The sequence below is a fragment of the Pristis pectinata genome, chromosome 23 (genome assembly GCF_009764475.1).
Source record: "Pristis pectinata isolate sPriPec2 chromosome 23, sPriPec2.1.pri, whole genome shotgun sequence".
NCBI lineage: Eukaryota > Metazoa > Chordata > Chondrichthyes > Rhinopristiformes > Pristidae > Pristis > Pristis pectinata.
The window spans coordinates 30262181-30287720 of record NC_067427.1 but is presented as its reverse complement, the minus strand read 5'-3'; the positions used below and the strand labels follow the sequence as shown (position 1 = coordinate 30287720).

The 25540-nt window shown below is 41.4% G+C and overlaps 1 protein-coding gene across 1 annotated transcript in view; it reads left to right on the top strand.

Moving 5' to 3' along the window:
* Nucleotides 1–25035, top strand: part of tprn (taperin) — a 64458-nt gene extending 39423 nt beyond the window's left edge. The window contains exons 2-4 of the mRNA XM_052037268.1: nt 16413–16611; nt 19684–19811; nt 21513–25035. Coding sequence (XP_051893228.1) covers nt 16413–16611; nt 19684–19811; nt 21513–21575 — 390 coding nt within the window. The 3' untranslated portion in view covers nt 21576–25035. The remainder of the gene's footprint in view (nt 1–16412; nt 16612–19683; nt 19812–21512) is intronic.
* The last annotated feature ends 505 nt before the right edge of the window (nt 25036–25540 follow it).

Here is a 25540-nt window from a genome sequence, read left to right as displayed (position 1 = left end):
ATGCCCTCAGGGCAGCCATGGTGAGTAACTGCAGTACATTTTGTAGAGGGCGCTTGTTGTAGCTATAAGGTGTTTGTAGAATGGTAAATGGGGTGACCATCAGAGAGCACTGCTTTGTCTTGGATGGTGTTGATCTTCTTAACAAGTTGCACTCAGCCAGTCAAGAGGAAAATATTTTGTATATTCCTTATTTACTGCCATATAGATGCTGGAAAGTCTGTGGGTAGGTGGATCATTCACTACAGGATATTCACCCTCTGACTTGCTCTTGTAGCATAGTATGTGGACAGACCAGTTGAGCTTCTGGTCAATGGCAATACCCAGGAAGTTGATGATGGGAGACTCTGGTGATGGTGATGTTGAAGGGTAGATAGTTCAACCTTCCCATTTTGGCGATGGTCATTGCCTTGCAGATGGTGTGGCACAAATAATACTCGCCGTGTATCGGGGTGAACTGCTTCATTTTCTGAAGTTGCAAGTGGATCGAACGTTGTGTAGTCATCATTGAGCATCCTACATTTGACCTTGTCATGGAAGGTTGCTGATGAAATTGCTAATAATGGTTAAACATAGGACACTGCCCCAAGGAGCTCCTGCAACAAAGGCAAAACTCCCTGACCCTCGTTATTGAGTACTGGAGGTCAGAATCGAACCTGGGTTGCTGGAGCTGTGCAACGCCTACACGATCTACAGTGCCACTATCTTGAAGGGCATTGGTGTCAGACTGGGTTTGCAGCAGCCTCTCCACCAAGTATTCTTGAAGGACGTGGATTTGCAATGCAGCTTCAATCACCAGTGAATCATTTTTCTCAATAGCCTTGACTGTCTTCTGAAAGGTGGCTATTTGTTTACTAGCAAAAGCACAGTATGGTGCACGAGTGTTCAAAGCTATTTCTCAACAGTGTTGAGGACTGGAAAAGATGTCTTCAGTGTCTCAAAAATAAAATTTGTCTAATGCTGGTGGGAATTTTTTATTGCCATATTCTAGCAATTTAGAACACTCTCAAGTTAGCAGAAGTCTTTAATTTCTTCTCCATGAACAGTGTAAATGTGAAAGTGATTATAAACTTTCACAGCAAAGCACTCCAGGTTAAGTGGAAATCAAGTCAACTGTTGGCTGTAGACAGTTAAAAATGATATGCACACCGCAACTAATTACAAATCTCTTTCCCTACCTTGATCTGCAATTTTTGCCATACATTGTTTTTCTCAGCTTGCTTAGTACTGCAAAAATTTGAGGCTGCACAAAATCCAACAAGCTTGTCATTTTCCTTGATCAGTTGTTGAAGAAATTGACATTGCAAGTCAGATCACCTTTTCTAGAGGAGATTTTGTTTTCACTGGGGTATTGGGAGAAAATAACAAAACTGAATTGGGAACAGTATGTGGTCCTTTTTTATTTGATGCATTCTACATCAGTGACATAAACACTTCAATAAATCAGTCAGTACTTCACAATATAATAATAGTAGTGATTGACAACGGCACCAATATGTTGTAAATGATCGTATTTTGTATGTGCAGATTAAAAATTTTGGTTGGAAAAATTTTTAAACAACTGAATTAACTGTTGCTGGATCTTGTGTGATCATGATCATCTTCTGTATTTTGTTTTACAAAGTGGTACACTTTGATCACTGTCCTTGTGCTTTCTACTGTCCTTGTGGGCTTCGAAAGTGCTGAACAGTATCACTTATGAGAAATTGAAAAGGTTTTCCTCCATGTGTCTGACAAATTTAAAAAGTTAAATTGTTTTTGAAGGTCCTTGTTGAAAGAACAGGCACTCTTTTGTGATGAGGTTAGTAAAAGGCTTGTTAACAAAATTAAGAAATAGAGAATGGATGGGATGGGAAAGCGGTGAATAGTGATAAATGGTGTTTTTTTTCATACTGGAGAATGGTCTTTCTCTTGTGTCCATCAACCAACTCCTGTACCTTGATGTTGACAAAATGCAAAACTTGAGAGTTGGTCTCAGCAAGATCCCAAACCATCCTTGGCCCATCTTCTGGCATTGGCAGGTGTTGTCTGGGCTGCTGCTTAAAGCGGTCACAGCTCTTGAATATTGTATCACAGCTCCATTTCATCACGTCAGTTCTTGACCAGCCAACTTGGGTTTGGAGGTGGTTGGTGCCTTCCAGGTGTTCCATTTTTCCTGTGCCCTACAAGAAGCCTTATGGTCACACAGACAAGATCTGTAACCTGTACCTGCCACCGATTGTGGGTAGTGCTGGCAACTGGTATAGCATGAGGAAGCTCCAGGGTACCCTAGTTTTTTTTTACAGTAGCATGACTGCGTAGAGAGTGTCAGGCATACCCTGCATGCTGTTCCCTCTCTGCTTGGCTGGCCACAGTTCTCTAACTGTTTAGTCCTATTCCACTGAGGAGCTAGAAGCTGTTCATTTTCTTTTGCTGCAGGTAGCTGGTCATGGTTTTTGCAGCTGTTGATCAGTATCTGGTCTTTTTTAATTTCTTGCATGGTCGGAGTGCTCCCATAGTGGAGAACAATGCTCAGCACTGAAGTAACATGGGGCGAACATGGGGGTTCTATTCATGGGAGGGATGCCCTCCATTTTGAATTTGCAAGCTTCCTGATGTTTTGGGCACTGACTTTCATCTCACTGTGTCTTCTGTGAGAGAGAGAGAGAGAGAGAGAGAGAGCATTTGTGCAGTGAGTGAACTGGGGACCGTTCCAGCTCATGTTTACATTTTTATTCACATTAAGATTGGAATCCAGTGGAATCTGACCTTCGATTTGTTTAGGTTTGGCTTTAGTAGATTAATACCATTGCAGTCAGCCTGGGTTGTATAGCTGTTCTAGTCAGCTCAATCTGGGCAGAACCCAGGAGCCACGATTATAAAAACAGGGAATCTCTCGTCTAACATTCAGTAAAGGTGTTGCTAATCTGTGACCCAACTTTGCTTCCTACACTTTGTTCATTTTCCTCAGCAGCTTTGGTTCAAGCAAATTCAATTGGATAATAGGTCAGTGTGGGATTTGAACTCCTGTCTGATGGATCATTAGTCTAGGTTTACAGATTACCAGTACGTCACCTGCACACCAGAATTCCTTGATTTTATAGAGTATTATCAAGCTGACTCTCTCTCTCTGTGGATGAGGTTGGTGGTGGAGAGCTGACTTAAACTGAGTGCTTCCTGTTCCATACAGTAGTCCACATTACTGCACTGAGTCCTGAGAAAGGGATGGGTTTAATGTCCAGGTAAAAATATGCTTTTTATTAAACTGGGCCTGCTTAAAGACTTGACAGCAATCATTTTTGCTACATTGATGTAGGTAACGTGATGAATCAAGTTGGAACTGATTTGTAAGTGATACCACTACTGGGGAGAGAGGAACGATGCCAGATTTTTGTTTTGCTTGATTTGATATTGTCTGTTTATCTGTTGCTGGGAATGGTGCTCTGTTTATCCATTTAGCCCCGTCTGAGCACAGAGTATATTGGAGAAAGATCATTAATGTAGAGTGTATAAATCTGTCTTCACTGATTTATTTAATGTAATTTATGCCGTGCATGCACTTTTAAAAGAAACACTCAGTACCTTTCAGCAAATGGAATTGGTTGAATATTAATTCTGTTCAGTGAATTTGGGGCATGCTTTTGCTCTGAAAATTAATGTGACTCTTGAAACACATGACAAGAACAGTTTTAAATGCATCATCTCCCTGTGTGCAGCAGTGAGCCCACTTTGCAACACAAATGTGTTTAGTAAAGAGCGTGGCAGGGAGTTAGCACAGATCATCTAAATCTCTGACAGAGAAGTGCATGGAACAAAATGCATAGTTTGAATGATCTGAGAAGCAGGATTTATTGTATCAGGCACTTGTAGGTAGAGTTCCTGTCAGGAAATGTGAATCCATCAGAGAACATGAAAGTAGCTTCCTCAGGGTGCAGTAGTGGGTAAGAGTTCAGGCTTTCTGATCAGTTTGAATTTGCATGGATGCAGGTTTCATGTACATTTGGTACAATTATGGCTGAATGGTTAGTGAATTTGGCAAATGCAGCATGAGTTTAGACAAATTATTGGACTTCACTTGCTGTTGGGTTACTGCACAAGGCAAAGCTTTCTGATAAAGTTTATTAAAGTATTTGGAATATCATTGTATTTTATATGTTGGTAAAAAGCTAATTGTCCTCTTCAGTAGCCTTTTAGTATCTTCATAGAGTTGATGCTTGATTATCCAGGGCATTGTGATGGAGCGTCTCCATGGATAATACAAGTATGAAGAATGCAGAACACCTTGCCCAATCATGAAGTCCAGAGGGTGGTGATCTTCCCCCCAGGACTCCAGCTGGGATAGTATTTTGCAGCAGGAATGGGATGTTTGGGTCCAGGGAGATTTTATGTGAGTGGGAGTGTGCAAGACTGATCCACAAATTGGATAATTCACTGCCAAATAAACAGGAGCTGATTGTAAACACTATATTGGCTAAGTGGCAAAGAAGAATTAGCACAAAGAGCTGGCAACTACTTACCACTTCGAGGTGGGCACTGGAATCAAAAGTAATAACTGCACGGTGCTGTAGGGCTATTCTATACCTGCTGAGCTTGAGCAAGGAATAAGAGAGTGAGATGCCTTGTGCAGGGCTTCAAAATGTAGGAAGGGGAAAAAATCTTAATTTCTCTGTGACTGGATTGAGAATGTCTTGGAGTTCCTGCGTGAAAAGCTTCTAGTATTATGGCATGAAAGTTGGCAGGATTCAACCTTGGCCCTGGTAGAAATGAAAGGAATCACAGAAATCAATAATATCTTAAACTGCAGCAGCACAAGAGAGTTCCTTTTGTATTGCTTTCATAAGGATGGTATGGGCTTTTGATAAATTGGGAGTTTATTCCATGCAACTGGAATTTGTGGGATATTGTAAATTAAGGAAAACCTGGAACAGGACTTTCTCCTGATGCATGGATGCAATTAGATTTGTAGGATCCAGAAGAAAACTCAGAACTATGGCACACAAAGGATGGGCAAAATTGTGCTTACTTTACTAATTTCCTTTCAGATTGTTTTTAAAAATGGAGAATATTTTGGCCGTCTTCAGCAGTTCATTTGGAATTATTGTTGCTCTAAGCTTTTCTTCTAAATAAGGAAATGTTAGACTTGAGCTGTCACCTCATAGTAGCTCAAGCAGACTTTGCAAATGAGCCAGAAAAGGGACTTGTATGGCGATGGGAATGATTGGATAAAATCATTTTGTCTCCTTCAGTAGCCTACTGCCTAAATTCAGGTCCAAAACTGCATTGCATACTTCCCTTGTAGTGATACTTTTGTGTGTGAATGTAGTGCTCATCAAAGTTGAGTCAGAGTCTTGAGTGGTTTTGTTTGAGCTGCACTCTATAGTTTAGGCACATGTTAAATGGCCATACGTTTAAATAAAACTTCGGGGATGCACTTCAGGGTCATTTACAGCTAAGGCTGCTAATCTTGGGTGATGAGCAATTACTGAAATAATGCTCATTCTCTTTTTATAGCATCAATGTACCAATGCATTGGGGAGTAGACGATGAGTAGTGTCTGATCAAGCTCTGGGTGCTGAGCAGTGCTGCCAATCAGCACGTACACTTTTGCTCGTGGGACCAGCATTACCTGGGTTACTGTTATCTCTTGGCTGGTTTGATCATTATGACCCCAATCATTGATTCAGAAACTCCTTAATTCCTAGACAGGTGAATTAAACTGGTGGTGGGTAACAGGCGAACAAATCTCTTTGAAGGCTCCATGACTACAAAATTCTATTATGAATATGACCTGTTGTGCACTTACAACAGAATAGGCCTTGCATGTTTAACGTTCTCAAAGACCTTTCCTCTGCTCATTCTGCTATTCCAGGTGGCAGTGTGGGGATGGGGATTAAGGGGGGTGGTGCTGAGAAGGGGCGGGGCATCAGTATCCTGAGTTGTGAAGAGCAAGAAATAAATATGGTTTTTACTGATGATTTGATTTCACTGAAGGATCTTGTCTTAGTTTTCCCTCCAAGCCATTGGCCCCAATGTGAGGAATAGTTTCTGGATGCTCTTTGGTACCCTCCCCAGATAATTATCTATTAGTCTTGACTGGGAGAGACTCAGTGGCCAAATAGCCAGATAAAATCATGTCCTGTCTGAAAGTCTTTCCCCACGTGCTTCCAGCAGTGGTTGTTAGTTGGCGATCATTAGTGCAAACAAATCTGCATTTTCTTCCTCACTAATCCAAGGAGACAAGTCCAGTTTTAGCCTGCTAACTGTACAGTGATAGAGACATTCGCAGTCAACGTCGTTTGGCTACTCACTGATCCATTTATGAGCCAATCTCAAGTTGTAGCCATCAGAAAGTAGACGTGTTACTGAGACTGCTGTGGATTAACAGGAGGCAGGCGATTGAGCTTTTAGTCTCCTGATGTTTGTCGGAAACCAGGCGTCATCCGTTCTCACAGGACTCTACCCTCCAGTGAACCATGAAGAAGGGTGCCAGTGTCTCTACCTTCTTAGACATTTAAGGAGAGTTGGCATGTCATTTGAAGACTCTGACAAACTTCTGCAGATGTACCGTGGAAAGCATTCTGACTGGTTGCATCACAGCCTGGCATGGAAACTCCAATGCACAGGAACATACGAGGCTACAGAGTGTGGTGGACGGTCAGTTCCGTCACAGGTACAGCTCTCCTCACCATCAAGGACATTTACAAGAGACTATGTCTGAGGAGGGTGACATGCATCATCAGGGACCCCCACCATCCAGGCCATGTCCTCTTCTCGATGCTGCCATCAGGCAGGAGGTACAGGAGCCTGAAGACCCACACCTCAAGGTTCAGTAACAGCTTTTTCCCCACTGCCATCAGGTTCTTGAACTGACCTGAAAAACCCCAACACTACTTCGGACTATTTTTTTCTATCTTTTAAACTTGCACTAGTGTGGTTATGTTTATTTTGTACACATGTAAGTTGTGTACTATTTATGTTTATTGTTGTCTTCGAAGGTACAGTGTTGCTGCTGCTGCTGCATAGAGCTAATTTTTGTGGCATTTATGCAGTGTGTGTATGCTTATGATGACAATAAACTTGAACTTAGTTGATTCAGAGGTCTTCACATTAGTCCCTTATGCCACTATTTTCAGTGTACTGCTTTCTTGCGTTGGTCTTGGTCTGACATTAAAGATAGTTTGAATCACGTAGACATCAGGGATTAATAGAGGGGTCCAGGAAGGATGGTCTTGTACTGAATTGTTATGTTGAGATGGTTGGAACTTTATTCTTTGTTCATGATGCTGAACTACAGAAATCTGGCAGATAGTCCTGCTGCTTCATGTCTATTTGGACCAAAATAATGTTGTATGATCAATTTCCATCATCACACAGCTACTATGAGCCATGCTGGTCCCAAGCTACTGTTCATCTGCTCCCTCAGTGAAAGATGAGTGTTGCTCTCATTGTAGGGGAAATGTACTTAAAGTACATCATCTCAGGCACATTTGTACCATAGAATGAATTGTCTTCATAAAAACAGCTTCCTGTGGTCTCTCTATTAATCTTCAACTTGCAGGGAGCATACCTGGCTGGACATTTGCATTGGTAATGTAGACAATTGTCCACTAAATCAGTCTTTAGTCTTGATGCCACTTAAAATGAAGCTGGACACAAACGTGGAATCTTAGATGATGTGAATGTTAATATATGTGTCCTGTTTGTAGAGATTTCATAATCTAACATGAGACAATTAAAGTTTGTCAGTGTATTTGTTTCAGTTTTATTTGCTGAATTAGCAAGTAAAAGACCCCATGAGTATTTGTACCATAGATATTTGGTGTTGGAGCTGTGTCAGAATATGTCTGATATTAGTGTGAATTATTGACGAATTTAAAATAGGTAAATTGGTTTATTATTATCACATGTAGCAAGGTACAATGAAAAACTTTGTTTTGCCTACCTTCCATAGTGATCACTTCATTACAATAGTATATTGAGATAGTACAAGGGAAATGATAACAGGATGCAGAATGAAGTGTTACAGTTACAGAGAGAGAGTGCAGTGCAGGCAGACAAAAAGGTGCAAGGCCATAATGGGGTAGATTGTGAGGTCAAGAGTCCATCAGATCATACTAGGGGACTGTTCAATAGCCTTATAACAGCAGGATAGAAGCTGTCCTTGAACCTGGTGGTACCTGCTTTCAGGCTTTTGCATCTTCTGCCCGATGGGAGTTGGAGAGAAGAGAGAATGTTTGGGGTGGGTGGGGTCTTTGATTATGTTGGCTTCTTTACTGAGGCAGCGAGAAGTGTAGACAGAGTCCATGGAAGGGAGGCTGGTTTCTGTGATGTTCTGAGCTGTGTCCACAACTCTCTGCAGTTTCTTGGGGTCACAGACACAGCAGTTGCCATACCAAGCCATGATGCGTCTGGATAGGATGCTTTCTATGATGTATTGATAAAAATTGATGAAGGTCAAAGGGGACGTGCCGAATTTCTTCAGCCTCCAATATCTCTGATTATAATATCTCTGCAGCAACATGACTAGCACATCAAGTTGGAGACTTCAGCAAGGTGTGATGTCAGCTGATATCCAGTGGAGACTGGAAGGGGTAGGTGAGTTGGTTTGATGTACCAGAGTTGATTGTGCTTTTTGTCAGATGTGTATATTGGCACCTCTTATCCAACACCCATGTGGAACCAATGATTAGTTCATTCTGTTTGATATTCCACAGCTGGTTTTCCTTGCAAATGGTTGGAAAGAGTTTAAAATTTAAAATACTTTAGGTCTACTTGCCTTGAATACAAGTAGCTGGGATCTGAATGAGCTCCTATCTTAACATGCTACACCAAGCTGCGTGATGGAATTAATGACTGGTTTTAATTTTAATTCTGTGATTACATTGTTGGGCTGTGGAGTACTCCTCTCCCTAGAACTGAGAAGCCTGATGCAGTTGGAGGGAGAGTGTGTGGCAACAAACACTGCAGATCCTCAAACTTCCTCGCATCCAAAACTTTGCTGTCCGTATCTAATCCTGCATCAAACACCATTTGCCCATCATCCCTATCTCCACTGGGAAGCTGAAAGGTAACGACTCAAATTTAAAATTCTGCCTTTCATAACTTTGAAATAAAGCAGAAAATACCGTAAAAGAGGGGAGTTGAGAGGATGGTGATGTGTGGAATTCACTGCCTGAAAAGGTGGTGAAGGCAGAAACTCCATTTTATTCTTAAGGTACCTGGATAACCACTTAAACACAGGCTGAGAGCTCAGAAGTGGCAGTAAATTAGAAGGTTCATTTTTGGCTGGCATGTACAAGAAGGGCTGATTAGCTACCTTTTCTTTCATAGAGTTTATGATTCTATGATTTATTCAGTGTCTTTGAGACACCTCTGAATTGTTGCTCCCTGCAGGAACATTTGCTGAGGAAGCTCATTAACTTAATTGAAGGCTTTATTTTGTGCTGGAGTCTTTATTACAGAGAAATGATAAACAGCCATACTAACTAAGCAGGTTGAGGTAGGTCAGTCTGTGTGGAAACCCAACTCTTCTGCAGGATTTATTGCAAATTTCCATGGTAAAGTACAGTAACTTACTGAGTGAAATGATTTTTTTTTGTTCTCTGTGAATGATGTGACAAGCCTTTGATTTTGTGCCCATCCCTAGTTGGAATGACAGCTGAGTGACTTGCAAGGTCACTTCAGCAGCCACTAAATGTCAATCATGTTATGTGAGCCACAAACAGGTTTAACAGGGTTGTTGTTAATTTTCAGTGAACCAAATGATTCTTCATAACTGTTTGATGGCCTTCATGATAATTTATGAACTGACTCAAAAATACCAGATAATTGAATTCAGTTTATGAACTTTAAATTTATAACCTTTCACACATACATACACACACACACACACACACACACACACACACACACACACACACACACACACACACACACACACACACACACACACACCCCTACCTTATGTACCATAACCACTGGGCTGTCATCCCCAGTATGTCCTGGTATACATTTCTTATACTGTAATAATTATTTTGTCCTGATGCAGGGTCTTGACCCAAAACATCGACCATCCCTTTGACTCCACGGATGCTGCTCGACCCACTGAGTTCCTCCACTTTTTTTTTGCTCAAGTTATTTTGTATATTTCTTCAAAAGAATCACCGAGTAATTTAACTAAATGAGAAACAAACATTGACAACCTCTGACACCACAGGTGATTTGTGGAGGTGGATGGGGGTGAATTCCATGTATTCATTTAAAAAAAAATAACAGCATGGGAGTAACCCATTTGGCTAATTGCATCCATCCTTGCCAAAGAAGGGCTACTTGGGTTAATTCCATTTTCTATCTGTGCATTGTAGAGTGGGGATAAGTACATATAAAAGTATTTTATAAGTGCATGGAGGATCTCTGCTTACATCACTGCTTGAACCCTAACACCTGGGTACAAAACAATTTTTCTATCTTCATTTTGAGTCCATCAGTCAATACTGAACAAATTCAAGGCCCTGTTTGTTGACCATTCTGTTAAGTTTCCTCCACACTATCCAATCTGACCCCCTTTAAACTTGTACACCTCTGTTAAATCTCTCTTCAAATTCTTCCTTTCCAAAGGAACAAACTGATCTATTCTCATAGCTAAAATTCTTACTGGTAAAGTTTTTGCAGGCTGGCAGCCTCCTTGTGAATCTTCATCCTCTGGTACTGCACCAAAATAACACAATATCTGTGACTTTGAAACCGTGGTGGTTCTTCAGAGACAGAATGCATGTATTCCCTATTTCAATACTTGAACAGGACAGAGAGAGAGTCGTTCCACTGATCTGGAAGATGCTTCTTTGTGTGGAGGACCAGGTTTGCAATCAAACCACTTCAGAAGCTCTCATGAGGAATGTGTTTCATTGACGTGGTACACAACTATACACTGACGTTTTCAGTTTTGTGGAAAGTACCATAGACCTTGAGAAGCAAAGGACTGCAGATGCTGGAATCTAGATGAAAAACACTGACGCTGGAGGAACTCGGCAGGCCAGGTAGAAGGGTCCTGACCCGAAACGTTGACCACCTGCTTTTCTCCACGGATGCTGCCTGGCCTGCCGAGTTTCTCCAGCATCATCGTGTTTTTCATTTACCACAGACCTTGCTGCTGCTTTTACAGCACCCCCTTCACCATCCCTGCTGATTGGTTCTCTGCCTCCCCAGCCCAACAACTGCTCTGCTCCCTGCAGTAAATGGCAAACGCAATGCAATCTAGAGAGGTGTGAAGTAATACATTAAAAGATGCAACAGAGCAAGGAAATATACAGTGAATGGGAGGATATAGAACATAGAACAGTACAGCACAATACAGGCCCTTCGGCCCACGATGTTGTGTTGACCTATATAAACGTACTCCATGATTGATCTAACCCTTCCCTCTTACACAGCCCATAACCCTCCATTTTTCTTACATCCATGTGCCTATCTAAAAGTCTTTTAAACGTTCCTATTTTATCAGGCTCTACCACCACGCCCAGCATTGCGTTCCAGGCACACACCACTCTGTGTGTGTGTGTCTTGTTATATGTGTGTCTGTCTGTCTGTCTCTGTCTCTCTATCTAAAAGAAACTACCTCTGACATCTCCCCTAAACCTTCCTCCATTCACCTTAAATGGATGTCCTGCCCTGGGAAAAAGGTGCTGGCTGTCCACTCTATTCCAATATGGAGTGGTGTAGAGAAATAGAGTTTTTGAAGTCTATGTCCATTGACATGTGTCAATAAGTTGGATAAAAAGGCAAATTGGATGCTTTCCTTAGCAGAGAATTTATCATATTTTCTTACAAGATACAGGGAGGCTATTTCAGCCCAGCAAGTCTATACTGGCTCACAGAGCAATCCTATTTCACACTAGTTTTCCCTGTAATTTATTCCCAACACTCCTCCACCTCCCCTGCGCCCCCCCCCCCCCCCCCATTCTATTGCTTACCTACATACTATGAGCATCTTTGGGATGTGGGAGAAAACTAACACGTTGCAGGGAGGACATTGCAAACTAAATACAGACAGCACCGGGGTTCAGGATTGAACCAGATCACTGGAACTGTGAGACAGCATCTCTCTGAGCTGTGGGTTACATTCTAATTGTAAACAAAGCCAGCTAAGCTGCAGCTTGAGTACTGCATGGACAAATATTGCCAAATTACAGGAAAGATGTGATGCACTGAACAGGATGCAAAGGAAATTTTGAGGCTGTTGCCAGGACTGAAAAATTGTAGCCACGAAGAAAGATTGGTAAGGTAGCAGTGTTTTCTTTGGAAGCTGAGAGGAGATTTAATTGTTTTTAATATTATGATGGGCCTAATAGAGTAAAGAAGAAGGAACTATTTCCCATGATGGAGGGGTCAAATTCCAGGGCAGAGATTTAAAGTAAATGGTAGGATTAGAGGGGAATCTTTTTAGGAGTCTGGAATTCTCTGCCTGAAAGGGTGGTAGGAGCAGAAACTCTCGCTATATTTTAAAAGTACTTGGTGTTTACTCAGAGCCATGACCAACAGGGCTACAGAAAGTAGGGGTAGCTCTTTGACTAGTGCTAGAAAGTGGGGATAGCTCTTTGGCACAGATACGATGGGCTGAATGGCCTCCTCCTGTATCATAAGTTTTCCTTGGAGTTAATGATTATGGAGAGAGAAACTGTTTATTTTTTGTGATGATGACTGATGAAAGATCGTTGACCTGAAATGTGTTTCTCTCTATAATTTTGCTTTTACCATATCTCCCATGTTTTTAAAAAGGGAAAGCCTCGTCCTGATAGGTGAGGCATAAAGATTTTTATTTGAGTGCTCAGTGAAAAATGAACAGCCACTAACACCCCGAGGCAGAAAGCAACATCACATTCAGAGGTAAGTGCTGAAGACAACACACTGAGCGATTCTTTAAAAAAAAAGACATTAAAATTATGTGTGTTTGTTTTAAAAATCTCGCTGTTCACAACTTCCTCCCATGAGAACTGGAACTGTTTGCCCTCTAAGTCAGGAAGCTTGACTCATTTCCTCTTTGTCCACCCTGAATTATCACTGAACTTCACTACATCAGCTTTATGTGGGAGTCTTTCAAGTTCATGTACATTTGCCCCTCTAACCAGAGTAAAATCCAGGAGTGAGGCTGTGGCAGGGATGGTAATTCAAAACAAAAATCTTTGTTGCTTAATTTGCCTTTAAAAGCTCTCTCTCTCTCTCTCTCTCTCTCTCTCTCTCTCTCTCTCTCTCTATTTTATATATATATATATGTATATATGTGTGTTTTTAAAGAATTATAGTGACAGACCTTTCCCCTCCAGTTCTATCCCCACTAGTACTTGTACCCTAGGAGTCAACTGGTAGAACACTTGAGTGTGCAAGAACAGTAGAGAAGGTAATGGAAGCAGCTACACAAAATAGTTAAGGAGGCACATAAGAGAGTTTCCTTTAATTAACCAAAACGTCTCATATCTTGCTCAGATTAGCGTGTGTGTGAGAGAGTGATGGGACAGGGCAAATTTCTTAAAGGAGTCATCAGTGACGACAGTGCCTATTCTATCCTGCTGACCTGAAAATGTGTTGTGGAGGCTGCGTGCCACTGAAGACCTGAGCTAAGGACGTGAATCCCTCTCGTTTGCTTGGTCCCAGGAATCCGATGCCAAGCCTGCAGGCAGGGTCTTGGGGACCAGAAATTCATGGATTATGTTGGGCCCCAACTCGAGATCCAACCCTAAATGAAGGTGTTCTGTACTGGTCCACTGTCTCTCTGTAACAGTGGGATAGAATACAAGTGGAGGCAGGTCTGTCGCTGTACACTGCTGGAGGACAAGTACTGGAGGGGAGAAATCTGTCACTATAAGACTTGGATACCATACTTGTAGACATGGATCTCCTGGCTCATGTAACTAATATTTATGAACAGCTTTTAAAGAGCTGTTACATGCAAAATAGAGAGCAAGATTTTTTGGATTGCCATCTCAGAGTTTACTCTGGTTAGAGGGGCAAATGTACATGAACTTGAAAGACTCCCACATGAAGCTGATATAGTGAAGTTCAGTGATAGTTCAGGGTGGACAAAGAGGAAATGAGTCAAGCTTCTTGACTTAGAGCAAACATTTCCAGTTCTCATGAGAGGAGGGTGGGAACAGTTAGATTTTTAAACAAAAGCACATTTTTAATGTATTTTTTGAAAAGCTTGGAGTGTTATCTATAGCATTTGCCTCTGAACTTGGAGTTTGCTACTACCTCTGAATGTTGGTGACTCTCCTCCCCCCCCCCCCCCCCCCCCCCCCCCCACCCCACACTCAGCCTGTGACCCCTGACACCCATACCTGTTGCACAGTAATTATGCTGGTTGGTGCAAAGCTCTCTTTTGCCCAGCCTTGCCATAGTAGAAGCAGATTAATGCAGGCTGCATTATGTTTTAGTCAGTGTCTCACTGCAATCTGTTATGCTTCACCTGGTCTACATGCAAGTCAAAGATGGTGATAGACTGTGTATTTGGATATTTAAAGGAATTGAGGAAAATTGGGCTTCATGAAGGAAAGTGGCGCTGAAGTAAAATAAGGGGCGCTGAGCAGGCATGAGTGCTAAGTTATCTACTGCTGCATCTGTTTCTTGTGTTCTTATTGTGTGTGGCCTTGTTTCTCTTTCTTTCTGCCTCTCCCCTCCCCATACCCAACCCTGCCCTTAAACCACCTTGTTTATCATGATTTTTATATATTTTAAAATGGCTTTGATGTCATTTACCAACTGTTTTGTTGTCCTAACGTCCTTTTAATTTTCAGTTTTCACATTGAGATCTCTGTTTCTAATAAGTTTTCTTTTTTGCCTTGCACTACTGTGTATAATCTTTTGACATTCAGTGGGGGTCCAGCTTTCTCTGTCTCTGTGAAGATGTGGTCTGAGCTCTCAACTCTTTGAATGCTTCCCACAGCCTGGTCACTAATTCACCCTCAAGCAGCAGTTTCCAGGCCATACTTGATAGATCACATCTTGACCTCTTGCCTACCTAAGCTAAATTTAACTGAATTCTGATTATTACCACCAAAATTATCCCCCACCGCCCAGCTTCCTTTTAGCAAGTGTAGAACTGTCACCTGTCTTGTTGAGTTTGCCATGTATTGGGTAAAAAAGTTTCCAATGCAATTTAAGAACTCCTACCTCCTCTATATTTTCAGATACTGATGGCTATCTGAGTTGATATCTGTTGGTGTAATAGAAGTCTCCTACTTTTACTCTTTTTCCCTATTTGAACTTCTCAAAAATATACCGCTGTCTTGTATGTTCCCAGCAGTGTGATTGCTGAACACCTTTGATACCTCAGGCTTGGCTCTGGCTGTATTCCTCAAAGGACATATCGTCCTTGCTGCAATTCAGAGCCGAATACTACTTTAGTGAGGAGGTCACAATTGGGGAATGCCTATAGTACCTGCCTGATCCTATTGCCTCTCAGGCTGTTACTCACTCTTGTGAACAGTGCCATCTATCCATAGCCCTCAGCCTCATGGATGCGCTGCTGCACAGTCAGCTGCTACTGCAGTTCTGGAGTCCGAAGCTGGAGCTCTGGCTGATGATGCTCCCTGCATGTGTGCTGGTCCACTCATGCTGGAGTTGCCCATCGCATTAGATGTGCAGTTGATAAGACAAAGGTACCCCACATTGCCTTTTTTTTTAATTAACTATTAAATAAACCTCATAAATGATATTAAGACTTGTCATTGATCTGAACAAGGAGAAAAAGCATTTGTACTCACTCAGCAGCTACTTTCCCCAGGCTGATATCACTTCAGAATGTGTTTTTCTTCCCTCTTCCATCATGCTACATACCCTTGTCTTATGGCTGTCTGATTATCTCTTAAATTAATTAATGTGCACAGTGTAAATTGTTTAATAAATCAAGTTCTATCTTCCCCATTGCCTGTTTAATACATTATCCTAACTTCAGTAAATTAAAAACTGAGTTATCATCCACCTGCTGTTGTGCAGTGACAATAATTCTCTGGGCCATTTGGCCGCTGTGCTGGCTCCCAGCTCTTCACATTCTTAATTTTTGCCTGACCCCTTGCTCGCGTTCAGCTCTTGCTGTCCCATAGCCTGTTTCTTTATGCTGAGTGCTTACTCTCAGTGGCTGCCTTGTGTCCCACTACTAACTCTCAGCTCCTGTGTTCTCCCACCCTTGGCTGCTTTCTCCCCTGCCACTGCTCTCAGTTCCTGCCATCTCCCATTGGCCTTGCCTCGATTTACATTCCTCTCACTTGTACTCCTTTACCCTTCTCCCTTCACCAACCACTAGCTCTCACCTCCGGTTAGATGCTGCAGTACCGTTCAAAACCGCTTTTTAAACAGATTAAAACTGAGCTTCTGCTTTGGAAGAAGACTGTTTGAAGTTCATGGCTGGCTTACTCATCTGTCCTTTTGTTTTTCTTTTTTGCCAGATGAAGATTTCTTTCAATGATTCTAGTCTGCACACGACATTCGAATACCCATCTGAGAACTCGCTTATGCAAGAGGAGGAATCTGAAGCGAGCGAGGATGATGAGGAGGAGCAACCCCTGATGACCTTCCCACGTCCCAGCTACACCAGCTCCCCCACGTCTGCGAGCAGCCCCATACGGACTAACACTATGGTCTCGGGTATGTGTCCAAATGGGAGTACGTGGGGAGCATCAGATGCATGGCCCTAGGGCCTCCAATCACATGAAACCTCTGTACCCAAATTATTGTCTAAGGGTCTCTCTTCCTACAGAAAATTAAAGCCCTCTGTCAAACTCACCACTTTCCATCCATTAACTGGTGAGTTTGGCAGTGTTCAACCCACATACTCGTCACCCAGTTGTAAGGTGGCTCACAGTAGCTAAGTGCTCTCAGTTGAGCAATAAATTGGTATTTTCCAGCAGAGGATCCACAAGGACGGCTATGGTAAGAAACCAAATCACTTCGGTGCACTCAAAGTACTTTCATTGGAAATCAAATCACACTGTTCATCAAAGTAGCAGGGTATTGATCCTGTGCAGTTCATGAGCTGAGAGAGTCCCAGGGAGATGCAGCATGGAAATCGTCAATCATCCATTTACATTAATCCCATTTTTTTTTATACAGATCAGGACAGCAAAGAACAGGCCATTCAGCCCATTATGTTGCACCGATCCTGATGCCAATTTATACTAAATGTTCTCTTCCTGTGTATCATCCCTCTATTCACTTCATGTTCATGTGTATATCCAAAAGCCTCTTAAACGCCACCAAACTGCCTGCTTCCACTACTACCCCAAATTTTTTCTCCCCACATTCCCATCAACTTCCCCTAGACTCTACCACACACCTATACAGTAGGGACAACTTACAGTGGACAACTAACCTACCAGCCCACACATTTCTGGGAGGTGGGAAGAAACTGGAGAACCAGGAGGAAACCAACACAGTCACAAGGAGAACATGCAGATTCCACACAGACAGCACCAGAGGTCAGGATTGCAACTGGGTCTCTGGCACTGGCTGTACTAGCTGCACCACTGTGCTTGATGTTGCTCAATGTCCTTTAGCACACACCTTCTCACTTTGATTACGTTTGTTGAGGAAGAGTTCAGTGATTGGTTCAGCAAAGCCACTAATTCTGCCTTTCATTGAGGGACACCTGCAGAGAAGTCATTCTGGTATTGGAAGGGTGAAGGAAAATCCCCAGATCTACTGTCCACCTTTACAAAACTAGGTTGGGGAGCAGGGAGTCTCTGACGAAGTTGCTGGCACAACATTCAGGCTGAATGCTGGTGCATGGAAATAGAATAAATCAAGAACTTTCAGTAACCAAATCAAGAACTTTCAGTAACCAAATCAAGGGTGAAGCATTGGCTGAATGTAATCTGATGAAAGGCTCTGTCAATGGGTTGCAAAACTAGATGGGTTTATGCAGTACAACTTAATTAAAAGTAGATGTAGGTGAGGCAAAGTAATTGCTGGCTTTTGTGGATGAAAGCATGTTTATGGGGAGAATTCACTGTTTAAATTACAACAGGAACTTTAAATCACTCTGGTTCTTCATTTTGCTTAGGAGTTTATTGTTATTTTATTGGATACTAATTCAGAGACCTGGACTAGTGACCCAGAGGGATGAGTTCCAATCCCATCATAGCAGATGGAGAATTTAAATTCTGTTAATTAAATCAATCTGGGATACAAAGCTAGTAGCAACAATAATTATCATGATATTAACAGATTCCTGCTGGTTCGATAAAGCCTTTTAGGAAGGAAAATCAGCCAACCTTGCCTGGTCTAGTGTCTGCGACTTCAGATCCATATCAGTGTGTGTTTGACTCTCTGCCCTCTGACACTGACAAACTACCAAGTCCAGGCCATGCCAGCAGCATCTGCATCCCTTGGAAAAATATTTTTTTTTAAAATAGCTACATTGAATTACTTCTAAAATATAGGTGTACAAGTACAAATGTATTTGAGCATTTATTTTCATGATGAGGGTTCCTTCAGACCAATGTCGAAGTTCCATTTGAGACCTAGCTTTGTTTCAGGCAGAACTGCAGCAACAGCATTATCTAGTGGCTATAATAGGGTACTGCAAGCTTGTATTTAAATGCACAGTTGTAGTTACCCAAAAAAATCTAAAAAGCAGAGGAAACAGGGAAAGAAGAACTTAAGATGAATCAAGTTCGAAATGGAGATCCTAACTGAGCTATTTTGGTGTTTGGTTTATTAGTTGCTTTTCTGTTGATCATTGATCACAACGCAAACACAAGTAAGGCAATTCTTGATAATAAACATTTATTACGTTCACTTCAGACTGATGTGCAGGATGGTGAGGTGAATGAGATTCTCTCAGAAAAATATCAGTGGTGGCAAGTACATTTTGCTGGTTCTGTCTCTGAGAGGAAGTAAACTTTATTACATAACTGACAAAAGTCACAAGTACATCAGGGCATGCTTACTAGAGTGGATCATGTGGTTAATTGAGCAAAAGGTGATCAGTTGAGGTTTAGCATTGTGCTGGACAGTGATTCTGAGTCTGGGGAAGGTAAGTGTTAAATGTAGAAAACAGGAGTGAGAAGACCATTCAGTCCTTCAGTTCCACTACTCAGTACAATCATGGCTGGTCCTATATCCAGACGCCGTACTCCTGCTCTCCACTGTCCCCCTTGATGGCATTTGCATTTAGAAATCCATCTACCTCGAGTGAGTTGTTCTGCACTGTTCTCTGGTAGATAATTTCACAGGTTCACCACCCTCTAAGTGAAGAAATTTCTCATTGGTTAGAAGTCTTACAAAAATCTGGTTTTCTTCCAAAATGGGGGGAAAAACTTGGCATTAATTTTTGATATTACCTGTTGCAATTTGATGCAGTAACAGAAAGGACCTGTTGTTTAAGGAGAGAACAGACATTCAGAAGTTTTTGATGTACTTGCTACCCTCCAATGGGTGAGAGACTGACATTAATACATAGTCTAAATCACTTTGTGAACTTCTGTACAATTTCAGTTCTGGTCTGTTCATCTTTTGAGCTTTGTAAAATTTCATGCAGCTTCCGGTCAGTGGAGGTGTGCTCTGATCTCACCCACTCCACAGGATAATTTACAACAAACTTGGCAATTTGATACTCAGGTGGCCATTTATGATCTGATATAATTCCAGGTTTCTCTTAAAGCTGATGATTTTTTTTTCCTCCTTTTCTCCTGTTCTCCCTCCCACCTTTTGGAGCAGCTCTGTCAAACTACACACCTAAACACACAATGCCATTTGACACATGGCAGGAGCAGAAGTTGAATGAAACCTTATCCAGTAGGGACAGCGCACTGCAGAGTACAGAATCCACGACAGGGGACGACATGGTGAGTTTATTCAGTGACTAAGTATGACTGCTGGCTGATGTGGCAACCTTTATGTTACAAGCCATGGGTTCAACACGTGAGCATTCCAGATAAGATCCATAACGTTGACAGGAAAACCATAGGCACATGTATTCTGCAGCATTACACCAGTGACAAAGCAGTGTTATAAACTTTAATTAAGTGAGTGACACATCAGGACCTCCTCCCTGTTCCCTCCTAAGGGAGTATCATGAGTTATTCTAAATTTGGAGGAGATAATTCAGGATTATTCCCCAAAGTACAGCTAATTGCCTTAAAGGATAAACTGTCTGGAGAAGTAAAGGAGAAAGCTGAAAAACTCTGTGGGAATTAGGGTTCCATTTCATGCAATACAGGCACTCGTACTGGGGCAGGTTGTACTTGAAATGAAGTGAACTCCTTGTAGAAAGAATAAATATAGTAGTAGAAAGGATGTCAAGTCCAATGTAGAACACAGGAGGAGGTGGCAACATGCAGACTGTTAGCGGTTACCTAATTAAGAGGTCCACATACAAATACACTAGAAATAGATGTTCTGGAAGCCCAGTAAGAGCTTAAAGGCCATCGTAGAGAACTGGACTGAAGCTAGGAGTGAGAAGTATCTGGATCTGGGGAAAGGAAGAGGAGTGGGGAAAAAAACTACAGTGGTAGAAAGGAACATTAATAATAATTTCCACATGAACTGGGAGGAGCAAAGTAATTCCAATTGAGAAGGGGAATTAGGGAACAATAGTGCTTGCAAGACTTGTGTGAAGTCATTGACACGCATGGTATGTTACATGCGTGGCACCAGGGGAGTAGATATCTCATGTAGACTTGAAAGGATGTTGAAGATCAAAGGAAGAATCTAATTGTTGTGGCCCACATTGGGTCCTGTTTGGACAATGCCAGATTCTAGCAGCTCAAGAATCTCATGGATTAAAATCTCCTGAATTTCATGTGAGCAATGCACGGATTGATGTTAAGCTAAACACATTTGGTTGATGAACTTGTGACTAAAGAATTGTGTGGGGAGATTGGTCTCATTTCCTGGGGCACGCCCTTCCTGTCCCAGTATTGGTGTCACTGTACAATTGGAACAGACTCCACTTTATGCAGTCTGGGACCAGGAACCCAGTGGACAGGATAAATAAAGTGGCTACAAGGACTTCAAACTAGTAAATGGCATTTGGGAGAAGGTAGGGGTATAAAAGTAGTAGTATTACATATAAAGATAAAATCAAATGATGTAATAACTAAACTGAAGAAAAACAAATTATTCAAGTAAAACATTAAAGTAGCTCAAAAAGCATTAATCTTTCAAGTGACACAGTAAGTCCTGTTCCCCAAAAACACATGAATAACTTGGATGAAGGTAATGAAAAGTTTATTATTTGCATTTGCTGATGATACTAAGTTAGGAAGCACAATCAGTAGTTGTGCAAGCCTGCAATAAAGTATAAAGGGTCATAAAACCATGACAAATAGGGTTTAATGCGGGAATTTGAGATCACTCATTGGATTGAAGTGGAGAAAGAAGGGAATTCAGGTTCTCTACACAAATCACAAAGGTACTACATGGGTATAAAAGAAAATCCAACAAGGGTAATATCATCGCTTTATACTAACTTTTCTCCGATCCTGTACTATACTATTGTAGTTTAATGGTGTCCAGCACTCATTCCTGTTCCATTTTGCCTGCAGCTCACACCAGCAGACAGCAGCTCCCATTCGGATTACAGCAGTGAACCAGCACTATACTTCTGATCTGAAGGAGGTGGGATCTAGAGATGGTAACAGTCCTTCTTTTGGGACAAGGTTGCCAGGAATTATTAGGATGGCAAATGCTGGTCACGTGCCATCTGAGATGCGGCTAGATGTCCTTCAGAAAAAAAACTCACCCTTCTCATCGCAGTTTTCCAGGCCACACTGCACGTCCCAGGACCAAGGTTAATTTCAAGAGAAATTAAATTTGTTTCGTACATTCCTTTGGGTATCTCCTGTGCCTCAGAGAAGACCAATCTCCAGATTACATGCGAGACATTGCAGCACTGATGTGGCAGCCTTGAGGCTCAGAGACTAGTTACTGATACACTGAGTTTGCTATGTTTGCACTTGCTCTTTAAGGGCTCTGACCTGTTTCTAAATCATTCCTGGATACTGCCGGACCATGGACGTTGAAGCTCATTCTGAAAGATGCTAACTGCTCAATTACTCACTGGAGAATTAGCTTTTGTCCTGTCTTTTGTGGCTTTGGCCACCTTTGTCTTTGAGTATTGGGCCTGCAAAGGCACAGACCCTAGTTTGTGTTTTCCGGATTGACTTCCAGTTGTATTTGAGATTGCAATATCATTAAGTGTGTATGATGTACCGTGATAGTTTGTAACTTCCATTGTGCCACAGGTTTCACTGATGGTGGTACTGGTCAAAGGGTTTAACTGTTCCTATTTTCTGTGCTGACTTCCTGTTTCCTTAACGATGTAATTAACCATCCTGGCACTTTGACTTCTGAGCGCCTCCTGGTGAGGCATGGAGGCTGTGAGAGTGCCAAACTCCTCGCATTTGAAGACGGAATTTCTTTATGGAATGTGTTTAGTGCCATGTATTTACTGGGTAGTTAGGCCAGTGGGAGGGAGTTGCTAATTACAGAAGGGCAAGAGTGGAGTTGGATTTTTATGTGTGGCTGCTGTTCCATAGGAATGAAAATATGTTGATGCCTCGAAGTGAGATGTCAAATTTTTGTGTGGCTTTCAAGTGAATGGTGATTGAGGACAAAGCTCTTCTCTCTTTTTGGATCCATTTAGTCCTAACACACATTCTGTACCTGGTCTACAAAGGTTCTTGTAAATTGAACCTGAAGTAAATGTGCAGAGAAGTGAATGCTAATGAGAGCAGGAGTGTTGGAATTGAAGCAGAGATCATTTCTAGGCTGCTGGTAGTTTGATGCCACACCTGATTAGGGGATAGACCGTGTTGTTGATTTGTGCAGACTTTTTCTATTAGTATAGGAAAGAAATGTATTCCCAGATCCTTCAAAGAAGATCCCCAGTTGAACAAAATATGTGACCAGAAATTCTCTTTTACCTTTGACTACTGATATGGTCAAGTGAACTACTGTGATGGGGAAAGTCTATAAGATGTGTTGCTTTAGTCATTGTCTTGGAGACTGCTCTTCTGTGACTGAGCTTTGAAGCAGTTAATGCCAATACTAATTCTGATGCAGCAGTAACTATTGGATAAACTGGAAACTAGAAAGAAAAACTAATGATTCAGATTATTCTCAGTCCAGGGAACTTCATGCCAGCTGAATTATGTGCAGAGAGATATTTTGTTTGTATTTGATATTAGCACTGAATTTATGGGAGAGGGATGTTTAAAGGTTGCAGAGATAGGTTTGCAGGGCTATGTTAGTTCTGTGTCAGTTTCCAGATTGTTGAAATAAAAATGTTCTTTAATTCAATGGGATTCAGGGCAATGAACTGTGAGAGACTGCAGGAGAATCCTCATGATTTATCTTCTGTTCTCAGAGGATGTTGAATGTAGTTTAAACAGTCAACAGACCCTTATAATTTTCTGATTATAACTAGGTTTAAAATGTTAAATCAGGAGTTGGAAATAGAGCACTCCTTGCAATAGCATTAGGCCTGATGATATCTGGCTCTTTGGCCCATGAAGTATCTCCTATTACACTCTGTATTCATGTGGAAATGTAAACCTGCAGATGGGAAACATCAGGATCAAATGCACTCCTTTCTCCCTGGGTTTAAATCCTGCCTGGGCTGAGGTATTTGAAGAAACCTGTCTGTCAACTTTACGTTGAAACTGTTTTCAAGTAGTTTCCCTTTTTTTGCCTAGGTTCTTGGATAGAAGTCCACAGTCTAAAAGCAATTGTATTTTATAGTTAGGGAGTTGTCTCCCTCATGGTGATAAAGGTGGTGGTTGAGAGCAAGGAGATCATCTGCAGCTTGGTCAGGGGTGATGTAATGGGGTGGGCATTGCTCCGATGTTGGTGTTGAAAGAGTTGAGCCAGGTCATAACTGTATAAAAGCCATCAAGATGCATGAAATTATTTTATTCTGACCTGCACTTTAATACCAAAATATCCATTTTTGAGATTATAGTAACTATTTGTTTTTCTGTCTGAGGGTGGGCTTAAGTTTGAGTGCAGGCTAACTGCCTGTTATTGTGTCAATTATTCACGAGCGGACATGTATGAGGTAGGGTGATTGTTGCCCAGCTATGCCCTCTGCTTTCTACCCACTCCCCTCCAAATTCTCATGTAATCCCATGGATTTGTGATGTGCAGTTAGGATAAGAAACACTGGAAAATTAGAAAACACCAGGAGAGAGAACCAAGGTTAATCTTTTGGGTAGATTGTCTCGTGATCAAAACATTGTCTAGCAAAAGACTTCTACCTACACAGTTGATGTGTTTTTTAATGTTTTAGATGTTGACAGCAAACTTGTATATTCTACTTTTTATTTATTAATGGAGAAGTTTGAGGTTCAGCTGTAGTAGGATTTACATTAAGCTAAACATGTTTTTGATAAACAGTTCTGAGCATTCCTAAGCACAAGGGGCCTACACCATCTGACCACTCTGAAGAATCTTTGAAGAGAATTAACCATTCTCTCTACATTCCATGTTGGCACACTCCAAATACCTTGAAACCAACTAACAGCATTTTTATAGCCCAGGGTATGTTGCAAGTGTTTTATTCACAGCTATAGTATTTGAAAATAGTTTTCTGAGATCTTTGACAACAAAGCACCATGTGTGACAAAACAAGTTATTAAAGGAACGAGGAATTCTGTGCGAACTTGCATAGAAACATATTGTAATTGGCTGGCAGTCCAGAGCAGTGCATCATCATAGGACTGGATGCCAGGTGAAAGAAATGTTATTCCATGAAATTCCATATGCACTATACAATTTTGCACTTAGAGATTGAACTGAAAGGAAGAAACTTGCCACCGTCCAGTCATAAGGCCAAACGTGTTGCTCTTTTACTAACCTCACCTTTAATGCAAATGCTAAGAAAGCACATTATTTAAAGAAAAAAACACCTCAATTATGGACACAACAGTCTGCTAGAGAAGAGTTTCTTTCTTTATAGTGATATGCAATGCTTATTTTGATAGAAATTTTGTATTTTTGGTTGTAGATGTAATAATATTCATAATGGTTTATGATTTTCAGAGATGATTTAAAATAAAAAAAAATATACTGGCAATAGCTTGTGTGTGAAAAGGCGTCTAAAATCAATTCATCTTTAAATATTATACATGGAAACAGCCACACACTACTTGCCCCTCAAGTTTGTTCTGCATTGAATTGAATTGTGGCAGATCTGTAATTGAACTTGACTACCTGTTTGAATCCTGTAGAAGTTAGTACTGTTATTTTTTTTGCCTGAGGGTTGGCTTAAGTTCGAGTGCAAACTAACTGCCTGTTGTTGGAACAATATTCACAAGTGAGCCAAGCCAAACATGTAGGAGGTAAGCTAATTGCTGCTCAGCCATGCCACATCAAAGCTTCTGCAAGGCTTATATCAAGGTGCTCACGTATGTACTCTTTAATTTGACATTTTCTGCTTCAACCATCCTTTCAGCCTATGACTTCCAGATTCCCCACCTGAATCTCTGCAACTTCGCTAATATTTGTCCCAATTACCTTAAACCTTTGCCCACCAGTTACAGGTCTCTTTGCCAAAGGAAAAAGTTATTTAATC